Consider the following 17,973-nt stretch of genomic DNA (forward strand, 5'->3'; position numbering starts at 1 on the left):
GTGGATCGGACACAAACAATTTAATTATTCCAGTTAGGCCTAATTACGGTGTCAAATGTGACCGCAGTACGGTATACAGGCGAGTTTGTAGGAGATTAACCCGGGGATCAAACGGCCTCGGCTCTCCCTAAAAGCTTTTCATTATATCCGTGTATTCGCCTCTCACCTCCTGGATTCACCCCTGTTACAAGCCTGTGACATGTGAATAATTGTGGGTGCCACAAACGATAATAATTGGCCAATAGAATAATTAATATTATTCAACAAAATAATAAATACTATTCGACGCCATACACATAATCCCAAGTGTAGGCCTACGGTATAGTAATACATGTGCAATACAGGTACAGTAGTCGAGAAGGTTTGCGCGTGAAATCTCATAGAAAATCTCTCACTGAATATTAATTATCGCACATCGGTTAGTTAATTAAAAGTTTGTGTGGCCAGCTGTGTATCAGTTAGGCAGCCCAGAAGGCGATTTGGGCTCATCTTAACAACCCATTGCGATCATCATCACGACATAATAGTTTGGAATTAATCTCTCGTTGCACATAACGAATTTTGCATCTTGTTCAGTTAATCAATGATGCGATTTGTAAATTTATGTAAAAAAAATCGTTCGGTTTTGACACTATAAAAAATACGATGGATTATTAGGACTCACAATCCTGCTATAGCGTTCAGTTGGGACAGTAGGCGCGAAAGGTGAACCAAAAATATTTATTCTTTGCCACGAGTTATTATGGGGGCCCCAGAGCAGTGCCAAGAGGAAAAAACAGGCATTGAAATAATGTCGAAAATGCTAAAAACATCCAAGGTCTCCACTCTCCACAGGGCCACTTAGAGTTCCTAAACCCAGGGCCTCAGGTCTCTACGTTACGCCACTGTAGGCCCTATATAGGGAGAATTCGTTTGGGTCGGTAGAAGCGAAAGACGAACGTTAAATGAACCAAATAACTCATGAAAAATTACCGTGTCATTCCGTCTTCCGAAAACACGCTAAATATAAAAGTACATTCGAGTTATTAGAACAGTAGATCCTAGTATTTCTACTACTACTAGCCTATTAAGTAATTTTTCTTGAATGTTGTTATTGAAAGTGATCTTGACCGAACGAACGAGTGAATAAATGAAACGAAACCTGGCAGATATATTCATCCCGGACAGCATGGCTCCATTTTGTAGAATAATTCAACAACGGAAAACGTTAGCAACGATCTATTATTATTATCTGTTTCTTCTTCTACGACAATCAATGTATTAAAAAGTGCATTTGGCCTCAGGGAGGGTTAGCAAAAGATATTGAATGTAGCAATTATGTTATTAAATAAACTAGGTCGAAGAAATTAGAAAAACACCGATTTAAGACATCAATTTACATGTAAGATTGCGTATCATAAATTGGATGTTAATAACATAAAATTATTCTAAATAAATAAATAATTCTAAATAAATAAATAATTCTAAATAAATAAATAATTCTAAATAAATAAATAATTCTAAATAAATAAATAATTTGGAATAATTAATTTGGAATAAATAATTTAAAAATACATTATTAACATTTTAGATAATAAAGAAAACATAGTAGGGACTATCCAAATACTGCTTTTGCAATTGTACGAATATTGGATGTCGATGTCGAAATAAAAAGGTTGATCACCTTTCGTATTTCACATATCAGTATTATAATTCTGAATAAATACATAACTCTAAATAAATAAATAAATAATGTAAACATTAATTATAAAGATGACTATTTACACGTTAAACCTGGACAATAATAATAAAGAAATGTTTATATAGGAATAGTCCGGATTGTGTAATCCTGTATGAAGTTAATACCGTATGTCAAAAGGAATAATATATAACATTATAAATAAGGTCGATAACTTTCCGTATTTGACAGTTTCATTGCAGAAAAAATAAAAGAAATAATTGTAAATAAATAAACAATGTATAAAGATTCCTATAGTCATGTCTTAAAATCTAGAATATTTGATATAAAATAATTTGTAATAATAATAATTATAATACTGTATTTGGTATTCTAATTAATAAGGTCGATAACCTACCTAGTTCACAATATAAAATCATTCGATACGGGTTATTGTGTGCTTATTACTAATATAGCCCATGGGCTTATCAATCCATTAATTAACCGATTTTGCATCCGTGTCATCCTTCAGAATCAGATAACTCACGATAAATGATTTCTTCCACACACAAGCCGCTTCTCCAATGATATTTAATTGTTATTGCGTATTTTTATTTGCAAAAAAGATTGACCAAAGGCCGGTTATATTTCTAAATGTATTTCAAAATATTACCGATTAATTGTATTAATCATTGAATGAGTTGAATAAAAGTGATGGTTCAAGCCACAAAAGAGAAACAAATTACATGTTTAGCTTTTATTTTATTACAAAAATATAGTATAAGTATATGTCTATAGGTGAATAAAGAATTAAACAACTGATATAGATTCTACGTGGGACAAGCTACGCGGTTTTCCGCTATTGCTACCGCTCGTTCATCGAAAAGACAACTATTTTCTCAGTGGTAATGCGCCGACAAACTGAACGTCTTGAGCCGATTTTCCACTAGGCGAATTTGTTTGCGCGAATCGAAGGCGTCAGCTAATACGCATGCGTAGAGAAGGATTTGGAAGACGTAAACATGAATACACATGCGTACAAGCTGGCGCGTTCGATTCGCGCGAACAAATTCGCCTAGTGGAAAATCGGCTTTAGCGCGTCAACTATTAATGAAATCTATCAGCTTTCACGCGCAATTGGTCGCCCATCATCTTATAGCAACAAAATCAATATCCCAGGCTAAATGCAAAACTGACCAATCATTGTAAAAATGTCAATCAAAAACTGACCAATCACTCCCCTCACGTTGTGTACGAGTGTCAATAAAAACCTGACCAATAACAGATTATATAAATAGCAAAAATGTAAAACAACAAATCGTGTACAATACATTAAAACTATCTTACAATTTTCACACACATGTAATTACAAATATGACTTGTTATATTAAGGGACCTTGTCAACATTAATTTACTGAAGATACTGCAGTAACACATTTTTTAATACTCTATCTCTGGTTCCAAAGTGCAGTTCAGAAGTTATAATTTAGAAACTTTACAAAAGCATTGCAAGAACATAGAGGGTGCTACATATTTTTAAATATATCCAAATATAGAGGGCGATATTCATAATAAGATATTTTTGCATCAGCTTCTACAAAATAGGAGTAGGCCTATCAATCAGATAAATGTTTATTCCATAAAACGTAAAAATAAGGTTGTAATGTACATCATCAAAAGTTATGCAAAAGGGAACTCCAAATAAGCAAAGCTTTTAAGCAGAGACACTTACAAAACAATAAAGTAATAAGAAGTAGTAACAGGAATAAAAACAAATGAAAACAAGAATAAATTAATAAAAAGACCCTTCTTAAGACTGGCAACAAAATAAAAAATAATCAGAAAAAATTAACTAACTATCAATTTCAGGGTATTGGGTTCAAATCCTGTCTTATTAACAACTCCACTCCAATATACTTGTTTAAAGCTCTGTCTACACCATCAAACTAGTTTGACAAAAAAGTGTGATGAGCCCAAATAGAAGTGATATGACATCATCGTGTCCATATATGGGCACATCACATTTTTGGTTACATAAAGGTTGTGTAGTGTGGACAGAGATACTTTGTTATATGTAGAGCATCTTGTTTGAATATTTGTCTTAATAAGGACAGTAAATGAAATCACTTAAGCTTTTACCAAATGCAAGATGAAACCTTTAGCGGGAGATGATGGTTCGCTCAAAAACTTCCATGATTATCAGGAGAGTTTAGAGGTCTCATAGTCAATAACGAAGTAAAAAATATCAATTAAACCATATCAATCGATCGTCTCGTACATGACCTGTACGATACCCTGTAAGAAGCGGATCAACAGTTGAATTGAATGCATAATTGTTTTCAATGTATATCTTAGGTTTTCTGGCACACTCACCATCTAACACATGTTTTGGTAGCTTAAGCTGCTCTAACACTGCTGTGTAGTAGCCTTGCACAGAAAAGAATTTCTATAAAAACCCCAAAACAGAAGGTTTTTGTTTGTGTGTTTGTTTATTGATTTTCCAAAAATAATAATAATAATATATTTCTTTATAGTTAATTAAATAGGTATAAATGTGGATGGTGGTCAAAATAAGTCTAAAAATAGACTTTAAGCAGAGATCACCATTTACAAAATAGAGAAACAATAATTGAAAAAATTTACTAAATAAATAATAAATAAATAAAAGGTAGAGTGGTCAGTTGTGGTCAGTTTAGAACGTTTAGAGAGATTGAGAGAAAAATGGTAGATTTAGATTAGAGTATTTGACAAAATTGACAACAACTTTGCATACCTTTTCTGCATTATAGACATTGACAAGACTGTCATACACTGGCCAATCAGGACTTGGGGTGAATACTGTCGCGTTCACAGCACTGCTACTAAATTGTATAATACCCCATCTATCAAAAAAAAAATAGATAATAAACAATAGTACTGTATTCAACAATTTTAATATCAATCAATTTAATTGATCAATTAATCTTAATATTGTTGATATAATTTGGAGAAATGAATAACCTTTACCTCTCTGGTAGGTGCATGTTGATGGCATTTTGAGATGACCACACCCAATTGTCCTCTGACATACCTGCAACCTGTATTCAAACATGACGAAAAGGAGAAAATAAAACAGAAGTATGACAACCAGGGTTCGGAACTAATGACCTGAAATTATTATTATTATTATGAATCACTTCCCGTCGCCTTCGCTCGTCTTCAAAAAATTTTCTTTCCATTCCGACTTTTAATACTAAAACGTATGGCCTAAGCACCTTGACTTCTGCTGCCTCTCGCTTATGGAATGACCTACCCGCCTCTTAGGTCATGTTCTTCTACCATCGCCTTTAAATCTGCCTTGAAAACTCATCTTTTTCTTTCAAATTGAGCTCTCTCATACATTGCGTCTTTGATCACTTACTGCTGGAATTGGCGCGTTACAAATTCATATTATTATTAAGAGACATTTATAGGATATTATAAGTATAAAAATAGTACTAACCTTTACATAATGACCATTTACATTTTGTACATGCCACTCAACCCTTCAAAAAATAAAAAACTAAGGTCATAGGTCAACTCTGATTATTGAACTTGTTATCATATCATATATACATACAAAATGTGTAAAAAAAACTATGGAATTAGCATAAATGCGTAGTGGTGGCGGTATTAGTAATGTGGTAGGCGAACGCAACCGACAGCCGCACACAAAATATCTACATAAGCTTGTTCCTTTCAATTCCTATAGTTGCCCAACATGTTCTATTTTTTTGGAATGAAACTGAACGTAACTGAAAAATTTGATTTGCGTCGCACAAGCAGTAACGTCTTTTATTCAGCAACTTACCTGCTAAAATTAATTCTCCATTGGTCATTATCCTTTGGAGGAGCTGTAACTTTCACGTTTTCCCGAATCAGATCGGAGAACGGCAAAGCAAGTTCAACTGTCCAATATTTGTCTAGAAAGCAAACACAAAGAAATCTTCAAAGAACATTCTCTTTGTTGTGGGGGAAAACCAGAACACGACAAAAATGTAAAACTATGCAACATGAGTATATACATCCTGGTGCTAGCCGAGAATGATACTTCAAGAAAAATAAGATACTTGGGAAAAAATTAAGTAATCCAACCAAGAAAATTAGGCCATCTACGCACCCACAGTAGCCAGCAGCTGTACAGGGTTTACCCAGGGGAACGACAGAGGCTAAAGGACAAATACAAAAGGGTAATCTCTTCTAAAAGATGCACTGGGTACAGACAAGCCACATGTATAGCTCCAGTTTTAAGTTCTTATACAAGAAGACTTTGATGGCTACAATGAGGTAAAATACAGAAAAACCTTTAATTGGGGTCCTATTGTGTATGTTACTTATAGTTAAAACTTACTTTTAATATTTGGATCATTGATTGGTCCATCAACATATATTGCTGTCTTCATGGTTGGCATTTCAAAGCTGTTGTTTGGCGTTCCACCATTCATATAGGGCTGTAATGAAAACAAAAAGTAAACAGATAACATACATATAGAGAACATACAGATAACATACATATAAGGAACATACAGATAACACACATATAACATACATAGGCCTATGTTAACAATTCTACATTATATTGCACATTTACCAAAAGCTTTAAAGGGTAGATTTGAGTGCAACATTTCTATTGTTTATTATAAAATATAAACATTTTTTTTTAAATGGATAATTATTCGTTTACACTCTTAACAAATCCGTTAAATTCTGTACATTTTACCAAAGAATATAAATAGGTAAAGAATCAACAGTACGCGCGGTTATACATAGAAGGATAGGAAACGCGGACGCTTATTCATGGACGCGTAAGAATCCAGCAGCCGAACGACGGCGGGCTCTAGATATGGTTCCCGTCTAATCCCACGTTTGGATGGATCGTGATGATCTGATGTTCTCGCGTCTGTGCTCAACTAATTTTGATATTATTAATATTTTAGATAATCATTTTGATAAATAATCATCGTTTGCATTTTTATAGATATTTACAATAAAAGTTTTACCTTACCCACGCCTGAAGGTGGCGCACTTCTTCTAGCGAAAAAGAAGTGCGCCACCTTCAGGCGTAGGCAAATAGTAACCCGGATGTGGTTTACACCGCCAACTGAACTGTTGTATCTTCTCCTTTTATTATCTTTGATTTTACTTGTATTCAATTCTGAATATACATATCATCTTAACAAAATTTCTTGTAATAATCCATTAATATTTATACATTTTCCCCCCTACACGGTTTTTTTTAACTGTTTCGATTCATGTTCTTCTACTTATACATACATTTAATCCCTTGACATATTTTGACATATTTTGTTTTTAATTGCAACAACATTCACAATAAATTCACAACAGTGAAGCAAAATAAGCGGCCTGAAATAAGCAATTTTTTTAAAGTTTATTTATTATCGCTAGCATACCTTGTTCAGTTCCAGATCCCATGTTGTGTTGATTGCATTTATTTCAAATTCTTTATACCTTAAAAATAAATCAAATAATCTATAAGACTCACATATCTACTAATTTCAAGGCAACGTCATCAATTTAACAAATGCAACTATATTTCAATAGTGGGCTAGTGAAAATAGTGGACGTGAGCAGTATCCAAGTGTGCAAGTAATATGAAAAAGATAATAAAAGGTATGACTCTGTATGAATCAAATAAAGAAAGACTTACAAGGACATGTAGACACTATTAAACACAATAACAAACCCAATAAACACATAAACAGACAAACATGGAAACAAATTGTGGAAAGCGTAATGTCGGAAGACGGAAAACGTTAAGAAGATGACTCGTTTAAAAAAAATTTGATACGTACCAGTGTGTACTCCAATCAGGATTTATAAATACCTAATTAAGATAAAAATAAATTGATAATGCAAGTAAAAAAAATAAAACAATATCGGACTCGTGGAAAAACCGGAAACTCTCCTAAAAACAGTATGTTATTTTGGTTTTTTACACGTGACTGTTCCTAACATTTTTTTATTCTGTTTCACAAAAATCAGCACAATTTCTCAGCTGAATAACGGTAATAGGACAATAGGAAACATTTTTAGAAATGGCATTTTCATTTACTTACTTCAAAGTCATTATCTTTAAAAACTGAAACAAAAGAAAGAAATAAATTTATTATTATACTTTTTTATACTGGTGTAAAAAACCCCATTTTAAGATCAATCAATCTTTTTTAAAGCAAAATTCCAACAATCATTGTAAAAAGAAATCAGAAAAGGCGATTTTTGTACTCAATTGACTTGAAATTGTCCGATAAATGACAAGTTTCTAGTGAGGAAGGCAAACTTTTTCCAAAACACATATTCATATTTTTGCTGTCCTACATCACACTAAAAGCAAGTTTTACATGTATTACCTACACTTACAGTTCTAGATCTGACAAATTCACAACACTCCAAATCTGCTTTTCAACAATACTAACCATCAATTAGTCCAGGTGGAAAGCTATGTATATATGACACTGTTGGCAATAAGGCAAGTATTGTAATATATCAACGTGAAAACATGTTGAAAAAAAAGGCGAGGAAGGTGATACATAGATAGATAGTATACTTCGGTGTCGTACATCAAGAATAACCCACTAAGTCCTCAGACTTGTTTCAGGTGAGGTTTTTCTGGTGTTGAAATGGGCAGTACGCCAGGCGAGACGATCCCCATCTCTTTTCAAAGAGTGTACTGCGTTCCTTTAGCGTGGTTACCAATATAGAGTGTCCTACTCTTTTCAAAGAGTGTACAGTACTGCGTTCCTTTTGCGTGGTTACCACTAGAGAGTCCCCTACTCTTTTCAAAGAGTGTACTGCGTTCCTTTAGCGTGGTTACCACTAGAGAGTCCCCTACTCTTTTCAAAGAGTGTACTGCGTTCCTTCAGCTTGGTTACCACTAGAGATGCAACACAAGAGAGATGAAAAACAACAAGCGAATATTGTATCGATTGTGATTGGTCAAATCACCTACGTTGGATTACGTCCTTGTGTTTTGTCTCTAGTGTGTGAACCAAAAATAACATTCATACATGGCATTTTGCACACAGGACTAACAGCTTAATGCCTCATCCGAAAGACGGTGCGCTATCGATTATCTAACCCTCCAGTTGGAACACACTTAGAGCGACGATGATATTCGAACCGTGGTGGTATTTCAATAAGTAGGTCAATGTCTACCGCCCTCTATTCACCACTTACCTACTGAATTGTGTTTTGTTTGATTAGCAAACACATCAGTTTCCTCTAGGTATGCCCCAATATACAAGTACTTATCGTCCCATCTCAACTTGGCCCAGGTCTGAAAACGAGGCTTAGCGAAGCTGTCTCCTTGAATATCTAAATAAGAAGATTGGTAAGCAAAATTGATATTTATAATATTTTTTTTAAATTAAATTGATTGTGTATTTGGTGTGGTGACTATTAGTGTAAATTGTACAGTAATATTAAAAAAAAAAAAAAATGAAGATAATAAAATTTGATTTTGAATAGACAAAACAAACAGTAAAATTCAACCAAAAATTCATTGGTTTTTTAAACTATTTTTTCCCTTTAAATTACAGTTTCTTCAGGTAAATAATGTTGTTTTAAATCAATTTTTGGTAAATAAATAAGTAAATAACTATTATGGAACATGAAAATGGCATATTCAACAAAAAACTCCTTATAGGAAATATTTTTAAAGACCTATAATTAACATACTGTATGCATGAAATACTCCAAGTAACAAATAACGAAGCTTCAAAATCTTAGCAAAAAAGTTGTTATCTAATTAAAATTTACAAAAAAAAACCACCTGCAAAAGAAATGCACGATTCACTAAACCATCGAAATAAAGCGACTGTGAATGTCAATATTTAATTACCTGTTCGCGGAAGCATGACCAGCTGCGCTTTAGTTGTTAAACAAAAGGATACAAGCCGCTAAACCTGCATATATGTGAATTAATAAATACCTTGCTATGCACGTTTTTAGAAGTGATAAAATTGCCATTATTATTGCTAACTGCTTTTAGATTCTAAAATGATTAAAACACACAAGCAAAGATTCAAGAAACCTGATATACACTTCTTGTTTAAAGGATCATGAAATGATGGAACAGATTCGCATATTCAGATTTAATCGGAGCCTTGTATTCTATTGAGCATGGTGTTTGCGCAAAAAGTAATAATGCAGTAGTGTAGTGTAGTCTACCATCAGCAGATCAAAAAAATGCTTCCAAAAATAATTCATTTTTAAATACACTTTTGAACATTTTACCTTTCAATTTTTTGCTATTTTACTGGGTATTGCTAAACACCGCAAACCCCCGCAAAGCTCCAAAAAAACATAGCAAACCCCACCGAACCAACATAAAAGTGATTGAATCATGTAGTGTACAACCCACTGGGTATATCAATGTAAAAAAAAAATTAAATTTCTACTGTTAACAACTTATTTTTGGGGTAAAACATCATTTTTTGGTCAAAAATGATTGCTAAACCCCGCAAACCTCCAAAAAACCATAGCAAACCCCACCGAAACAACATAAAAGTGATGGAATAATGTAGTGTACGACCCACTGGGTATATAAATTATTAAATTTCTACTGTTAACTACTTTTTTGGGGATAAAACATCATTTTTTGGTTAAAAATTAGCAATCATTTTTTACCATAAAATGATGTTTTACCCCAAAAATAAGTAGTTAACAGTAGAAATTTAATTTAACACCCATTTTACTTACAATTACATAGTCGACTTTAGAACGCCAATGCAATAGCCTTATCCTCGACACAGACAGTGGTGGCGCCAGGATCTTCCCGACGCAGGGGGCTACATTCCCCGATGAGGGGGCTATGCAACCGAAGCGAACATCACTAGGCTGGGGGTGCCAAGAAGGGCCCCCGGCGGGGGTCCAGGGGGGGCGAAGCCCCGGAAGCAACACGTTCTAGCGTCATTTGAGGCCTTTTAAATCAGATTTAGGGTAGCCACTATTTTATAATGCATAAATAAAATACTGCATGCAAAAAACGATGCGCGATGATTCTATCCATATTTTTCAATTTAAAAAATAAAAGTTCAAAATATGCCTGTATTTATCGGGTAAATTGTAGGGCATATGACCGTTTCGGCCACAGACAGTTTCGGCCACAACATATTTCTATGGCGCGCCATTCACGCATATATTAGACCGTGCTATTGTTTTTGCTATTAATAATTATTAGTTATCGCATCTCATGCTTTGTTGTTGTACAGGCCTAGTATTTTTATGACTAGGCCTAGCTAGGCCCTATTATTACTACACATTACAGTGTTATCATTCTTAACGTTATTCCACTACAATTTGCATTTGCATTTATTAGATTTGTTGTTTCCAGTTTAGTTGTATCATGGAGTAAATTGTATTTTATTAGTTTGCTCTTAGTACAGACGTATTAATAGTTTGGCTATGAAAGAAGAAATGCTAAGAAAAAAAAAAGAAATTTAATTAAAACGTTTTTCCTTCCATTGCTTAATAGGTGACCTAAGGAACAAAGAGGAATATCAGGAAAAATGTACATGACGTTAATAATTCTTTACTGAAAACATTTCATTATTACTTTAGTAAATCTTTGTTTCTTATATTATAAATCATTTCTATTGTACCCTGGCGCATACAATTAGTATCACTTAGGCCTAATTCAATTCATTTTGTTTATTTGTAAAAATTATACATTTTAATTTTCACCGTATTGTATTTTTTGTACTCTGAAATATTTGTTTCTTATCTCATCATGCCACCTAGCTACAAAATACGTGTTCGTATTTTATTTCCATTATTAATTAATTGCCAAGTTTGTCCGTGTCCGTGTTTTCCTGTGTAAAAACAAAAAACAAAAGTAAAACACAATGAAATCGATAATCCTGTATTACAATGTCGTGTCTCATTGTTCCCCTATCAATGGCACTATGGGCGTTCCATAGATATGGTAGTATTATTGTCTGTGGCCGAAGTTGGCCTAATCCAATTGTACTTGTAGCATAAAAAAATTAATATACGCAAACGTAAAGTACCCATAGGCTCCCCGATGAGGATAATATAATAACAATAAATATAAAACGTTTAGGTGACCATTTGAACTAGGCTAGGCCGGATTAGGCCAAGTTGAGCCGCCGACAAGTTGAGCCGCCGCCAGAAAAACGTTATTTTCTATGGAACGCCAAATGCTAACTTTCGCCGGTGCTCTTTCAATTTATGTTAGGGATAACCATGGAGAAATAAGTTAGTTATTTCTCCATGGGATAACGATGTACATTCAAACGTTTATATATCATGGTTTTTAGTATATATATTATTAAATATTATAATTAAAGATTCAATTCAATAAAATATGATATTAAAAGATTAGTAAATAAAAAATAATACTTATTTAACCTCATTCGAAAAATGTTAATACTCTATTAGTTAGTACGTGGTAGGCCTACACGCGAGAAAAATTATGAGTGCACTGAATTTTTTCCTCGAAAGATTAAAAACAATTAAATTATTAAATATTACTACTTTCCTTTGCTGTGTTAATTGTGATAGGCCTATGTAATTATATATTATTTATTTTCATGACACAATAAACCAAGACCATGAACTTATGTACTAGGACACCATCCTAATCACTACGCGAAATGTCGTAAAAGACGCATGCACTGGGCGTTTCATAGAAATCACCGGCGGCTCAACTTGTCGGCGGCCCAACCGGTCATATCCCGCTAGGCCTAGGCCCACTATACCACTGCCTGTTGATATACGCACCGATAAAGTCATCTGTACGCGGGGTTGTAGTCCAAACTTCTTCGTTCAGTTTGCCGTCAACTGTGATTGTTTGGCTAGTTTGTAGTTTGTAAACAACATACGATTTAGGTGTTGGTAAATTTTTACAAACTGTATCATTCTTTGAAAAGTATACTTTACAATAACACACGGCTAAGTTCTCTAAAAATAACAACGTTACAAACCAAAATAAACCAATTGTTTGAAAATATTTTGGTATCATCATGTTTTGTTGTTGTATGAACTACAGTACTTCTCACACGACGAACCTACCACCAAAGATTGTATTGCTACCACGTGCTGCATGTCAACACACGACGTCACAACAGCCGGCCTTACGTCACTAGCCACACGAAGAATTTGAATACTGTACCTTGCTCCGAAATTGTGAAAGAGAATATTAATTATGAAATGATGAAGGGATAGTGTTGCTCGAAAACTCTGCTATCTTTTCTGGCTGTTTTACTTTATCGTTTTTATTTAGCTTTTCGCTTCTTTTTTTTGTATCTCCATTGAGATCCAGCCACTGATACCCACAATATTGTAGTTTTTTAAGTAATTTGCCTCTTGATTTAATTATGAATTATTTATATACATACATTATCTTGGTTTTCCTGCATGTTTTTTTCCTCCCTCCCTCAAAAAAGAAAAGATTCTAGCATACCCAAAAGTAATTGTCCTAAAAAAATAATTTTACTACATAGCGGATATTAAATATGTGTGGATTAGATAATGTTCACAGTGCGATGGCGTTTTACAAAGGTTTATAATGTTTATAATCCTGATCAAAGTACAGTACTGTACTACTGTCAGCTAATGATGAAGTTAAATGGTTTCCTGTATCCTGTTGGCATGCATCCTGGTGTGCATGGAGGCGTGGAGCCATAAACGACCAAAAAGTAGTCTTTTTATAAGTAGACAATTTGTGTAATATAATTCATCTCACTTAAATATGTCCCAAAAAAATAAAGATGAATACAATCAAATATTGAATACAGATCATTTTGTCGTTTTAAAGTTATTTTTATTATTTTATTTGCCAAAAGCAAATATGCTTATAAAAAGACAAATAAACTGTTTGTTTTTAGCAATATTTGAATTTAATTTATAAGGGGTCATTTTAGAGTGTTTTATGTGTAGGTATTTGAAGAATTAAATAGTATAAATGAAATAAAAGGTACTTTTGATGGAACTTTTTAGTATGTAAATGGGGCGTTTATTCAAGTAAATACGGTATGAATTGTGGGTGTACTGCATAGAAGTGAGTAGAATAGTTGACCTTTAAACTGAACATATAATGCAGATGGCAATAGCAGCCTCAGACGCCAATTTGTTAAGTACACCACTGCTTTTGTGAAACTACCCAAAAAAAAAATATTCCTTTTTCCGAATACTTTTCATACTGAATCTTTTATTGTAATTAGTATAATACAACCTTTGAATCAATATTATACATACATTAATAGTACATAATTTAATGGAATTACCAACATTATAAATAAAATGTAACAAGTTGAGAAATATGGTGTTAACTCATCTAAAGCACCAGGTATTTTAAGGACCTTGTTACAGACATCACAATATTGTACACAAATCTATGGTATCAGATTGAGGCTATGTGTACAACTACAGTACAGTACAGCCTATTAAGATAATACCTCTATTAAGGGGACACATTAGGTGAAAATGTTGAAGTACATACAGTATTATCCTAAGAAGTGTCCACTTAATAGAGGTCCCTGTTTAAAGTGTTCTGAAAAGAGTGTTCTACTGTATGCTAAAATGTTTAACTATAAAATACTAATAAGATTCATAGTAAAAATGTAATGGTTGATTTGCAAATAAAGTTAAAATGAACTAATTTAAATATGAAATAAATATACAATAACAATCCCAGATCATCATTTGAATTTCAATATCATTGCCAAAGTGTTTTAAAACAACTTTTAGCAATTTACTAAAACCAATGAATGTGTTTTTGAAATGTGTAATCTGTGCAGATTACAGTAGAACCTATATAGAGGGGACACCTTCCGGGCCAAGAGCAAGTGGTTGGTCAAGTGTCAATGTATTTGCCTCTTGTTTGTATCACGGTAAAGTATCCCCTTCATAGGGATGTTCCCTGAATAGAAGTAGTTCTACAGTAATCATTTAATTTAAAGATAACCTGTCCCCTACAAATTAACAAAATAATCCCCATTAATTTTGTAATTGACTTTATGATTTTCTGAATATAACAGTTACTGTATTTCATTTACTTTTGATATTGTCCTTAAAAATATTAGCAAAACAATTCTATTTCAAATTACACCTGTTTGAACATAGAAAGCAATACATTTAAACAATATGTACTATTATAATTATTTTATCCAATGATAAAAAATTGAAAAAAATTAAAATAAATACACATTTTCTATTCACAAATTAGTGATGTTATCTTATCGTTGGTAATAATTTCAAAGGACATTTACATCTGTAGTCACGATTCAATAAACACTGTAGTCTATCAATATTAATTAATTAATCTTGTAACCATTTTCAATTGCCAGATCACAGCAACAGAAACAGTTTAATTAATTAATCAATCAATTATTCACCAAAGAATTTAACTAAAACTGAAAATGATATTAACCATAATTCATGTATATAAAAAATACTCATCATAAATTCAACCCTATTAGTGGATGGTCTAAAAAATGAGCGGATCAAATGTGATCAATAAATATTACAACAAAAAATAAGGATTCAGTGATGTGATTGTATAGTGGTGAAACGCAGTGGGGAAAAGGCCCCTAGTTTAGCACTCCTAAGGGCCCTCCAACGCTGAGGTCCCTTAAGCTCTGGTCCCATGTGTTTATCCAATGAGTGTTCATAGCTCTCGACTACTGATACCAGCCAACATACAATATGTGTTTGAGCATGACTAATGCATTTTATATAAATTCTGGAATTTAATTTCACCAATTCCTATTTTCAATCAGTCGACATAGGATTTCAGACATGGATTGAGGAAGCATACACATCCAACATACGTAGTGTGGGAGAAGAGGGAGAAGAGGAAGGCACATGGACCAACAGTAACCATATGTTTAATGACTTCTTGATAAATTAAACATATTTTTATTTTGCTTAGTCCCCACTAGGGATGCAACACGAGGATGTAAGTGATTTGACCAATCACAAGCGATGGAATATTCAAACTGTCCCTTGTGATTGGTCAACTCGGTTGCATCTACGTCTTGTATTGCATCTATGATTCATTCTACTGTATTTTCTCCATCGCCCATTTTAAAAATATGTTTGTGATTTGATACGTGAGAATTAGTCACTGTAGTTGACTACTATATTGCTACATAACAACAAATTATGTTGCGCCCCGGATCAGGCAAAACAAAGAATTGTACAAAAATGAACACAATCAATCATTTTTACACATTAATTTAAATAGTTATGTACTGTATATCTATAATATTAAAAAAGGAATGTAAAAGTAAAAACATACTTAAATATTATTTACAAGAGTTAGAATCATACAGTTTCGGCTTCAAATCAAGGTTAGAAATGTTTATGAAAAATTAAAATTAAATTTATACAATGGTAACTAAAATATTAATAAATATAAATAACTCCGATATTGTAGCCATATGAATTATTATTACGCTAATATTATGGATACAAAACAAATTATTTTATAATTTTTATACTTTTAAATAATTAATAACAATTAATTAAGACTAATAATTGTTATTATTTATGGTTTTAAAGTATAAAACTAAAGCGTGGTTCCCACTAGCGACGCAACACAAGGACGTAACGCAACGCAAGTGAATTGATCAATCACAAGCGATGGCTTATTCGCTTGTGATTGCTAACTGTCTATAACTTCGCTTGTCATTGGTTAAAACGCTTGCGTTGCGTTTAAGTCCTTGCGTTACGTTCTAGTGGGATCCAAGCTTTAAGTAGCAATCGATTAAAACAATACCAATTGTGCACCATGCAATTATAAAAGAGTAATGATAAAGCAAGAATGATAAAATAAATTGTTATCATTAATAGTTTTTGTGGCGTTATCTTAATGATAATGGTTGTTTTCCAATCGGATGGCGTTTTGTGTATCGGTTTGTTTATTCTCACTAAATCTATTTTAAAACCTTTTTAATAAAAGTTTAAATTATAAACCTCTTGATAAATTGAAAATAAAATAGTAATTAAAACAGGAATTATATGAGCTATTTAAATGCAACAGTTACAATAGCAGACAGGCATATTGAAAAAATTACATATTTTATAAACACAATCATATGTTTTGTATCACAGACTATTTTAAATAGCATAAATATAAATTGTGTTTAAATAATTGAAATCATGTTTTTCTAAGAAAAATACCCTTTAATTTAAAAAATAACTTTGTGGGGAAAACATAAAACTGAAAGTACTATAGGGTTGTGTAAAATTCAACCTGTTTAATGTTGGTTACATTTAGGAATTACTGTTTGCACAATAACCTTTAACCTCGAAATATAATTTACATCGTTTAAAACATATAAATACTACATTCGCATTTCACTCGTTTAGGATTCTATCGTAGAGGACGTTTCATTCGTACATGTTTCAGCGACGTTGGTCAAGATGTCAATCAGATTATCGACGCCGAATAAATAACCATCTTCATGGTTTCCTTCGACCCACGGTGTTCGATGGTCATTCTTCATGGAATCCGGTAGCGGGATGGTTTTGCCAAAGTCAATCATCCATATCCCTGTCCTTCCACTTTTGTCATGGATAAAGAGTAGTGAACTTCCAATAACCTATTGAAAATAACAACAATATTCAACTGTTTTATATGCCACTAATTTAGGATGTTTATAACAGTATTATAAAATATAAACTTGTTGCAACAACATTTATAAGAAACATTTCAAATGGCCGAGCGGTTAAGGCAGGGACGCCGTTTAACGTACTACACACTGTCGTGGACAGATCTTCATGAAATATCGCTATATAAATGTCGCATTACATTATATTACAAACTATATTGGCATGGGTTCAAGTCCGACTCATTCCTAGTTCTGGTGGTGGAACAAGTCTTCTCGGATAAGAACTATAAACTGTAGGCCTAAAGTTTGTCAGTGTGTATTTTAGTCAAATAATTAGAATACTGCAGGAGAACAAAATGCCACAATGAACTTAGTTTACCAGATTGACATAAAGTACATACATAAATCAATTATAGTATTCAACTGTAATATCAATAAGTCAGTATAATATTAATGATGGCTATTAAAACCAAATGGTACAAGTGCTTTTCAATTAAGAGTAAGAGAGAGATGTAAATAAAGTACAAATTGTCAATCCCGCTTAGCATAAGTACATTTAAATAAACCATTATTCAAGCTATGAATACTAATCAATGCTATATTGACTATTAAAAATTAGATGCTGCTATAACGGCAACTTATAATTAAGTGTATTACACTGTAAATGATTGAGTAGGCTTGGCTAAACTTGATTTTAGTTTA

General features: G+C 32.8%; 2 protein-coding genes across 2 annotated transcripts in view; both read right to left on the reverse strand.

Moving 5' to 3' along the window:
- Window positions 1-2,430: 2,430 nt before the first annotated feature.
- Window positions 2,431-12,717, reverse strand: LOC140060815 (uncharacterized). Its single transcript, XM_072107163.1, has 11 exons — window positions 12,437-12,717; window positions 8,870-9,007; window positions 7,753-7,775; window positions 7,489-7,520; window positions 7,087-7,144; window positions 6,027-6,126; window positions 5,487-5,598; window positions 5,139-5,181; window positions 4,664-4,734; window positions 4,431-4,539; window positions 2,431-4,103 (listed from the first exon to the last, which is right to left on the reverse strand). Exons 1-11 carry the CDS (start codon window positions 12,678-12,680, stop codon window positions 3,903-3,905), a joined length of 1,131 nt encoding a protein of 376 aa, XP_071963264.1. The 5' UTR covers window positions 12,681-12,717; the 3' UTR covers window positions 2,431-3,902.
- Window positions 12,718-13,687: 970 nt separating this feature from the next.
- The window catches only part of LOC140060839 (uncharacterized), a 41,119-nt gene continuing 36,833 nt past the window's right edge, over window positions 13,688-17,973 (reverse strand). The window contains exon 8 of the mRNA XM_072107194.1: window positions 13,688-17,262. Coding sequence (XP_071963295.1) covers window positions 17,026-17,262 — 237 coding nt within the window. The 3' untranslated portion in view covers window positions 13,688-17,025. The remainder of the gene's footprint in view (window positions 17,263-17,973) is intronic.

This window comes from Antedon mediterranea, chromosome 10 (genome assembly GCF_964355755.1).
Source record: "Antedon mediterranea chromosome 10, ecAntMedi1.1, whole genome shotgun sequence".
NCBI classification, from domain to species: Eukaryota; Metazoa; Echinodermata; class Crinoidea; order Comatulida; family Antedonidae; genus Antedon; species Antedon mediterranea.

Coding starts and splice junctions, on each gene's coding strand:
- LOC140060815 (XM_072107163.1), bottom strand. CDS start 12,680: ATGATGATACCAAAATATTTTCAAACAATTGGTTTATTTTGGTTTGTA. Junction 5,182..5,486: donor TGGAGAATTAATTTTAGCAG/GTAAGTTGCTGA, acceptor TATTTTTTGAAG/GGTTGAGTGGCATGTACAAA. Junction 4,735..5,138: donor TAAATGGTCATTATGTAAAG/GTTAGTACTATT, acceptor GTTTGAATACAG/GTTGCAGGTATGTCAGAGGA.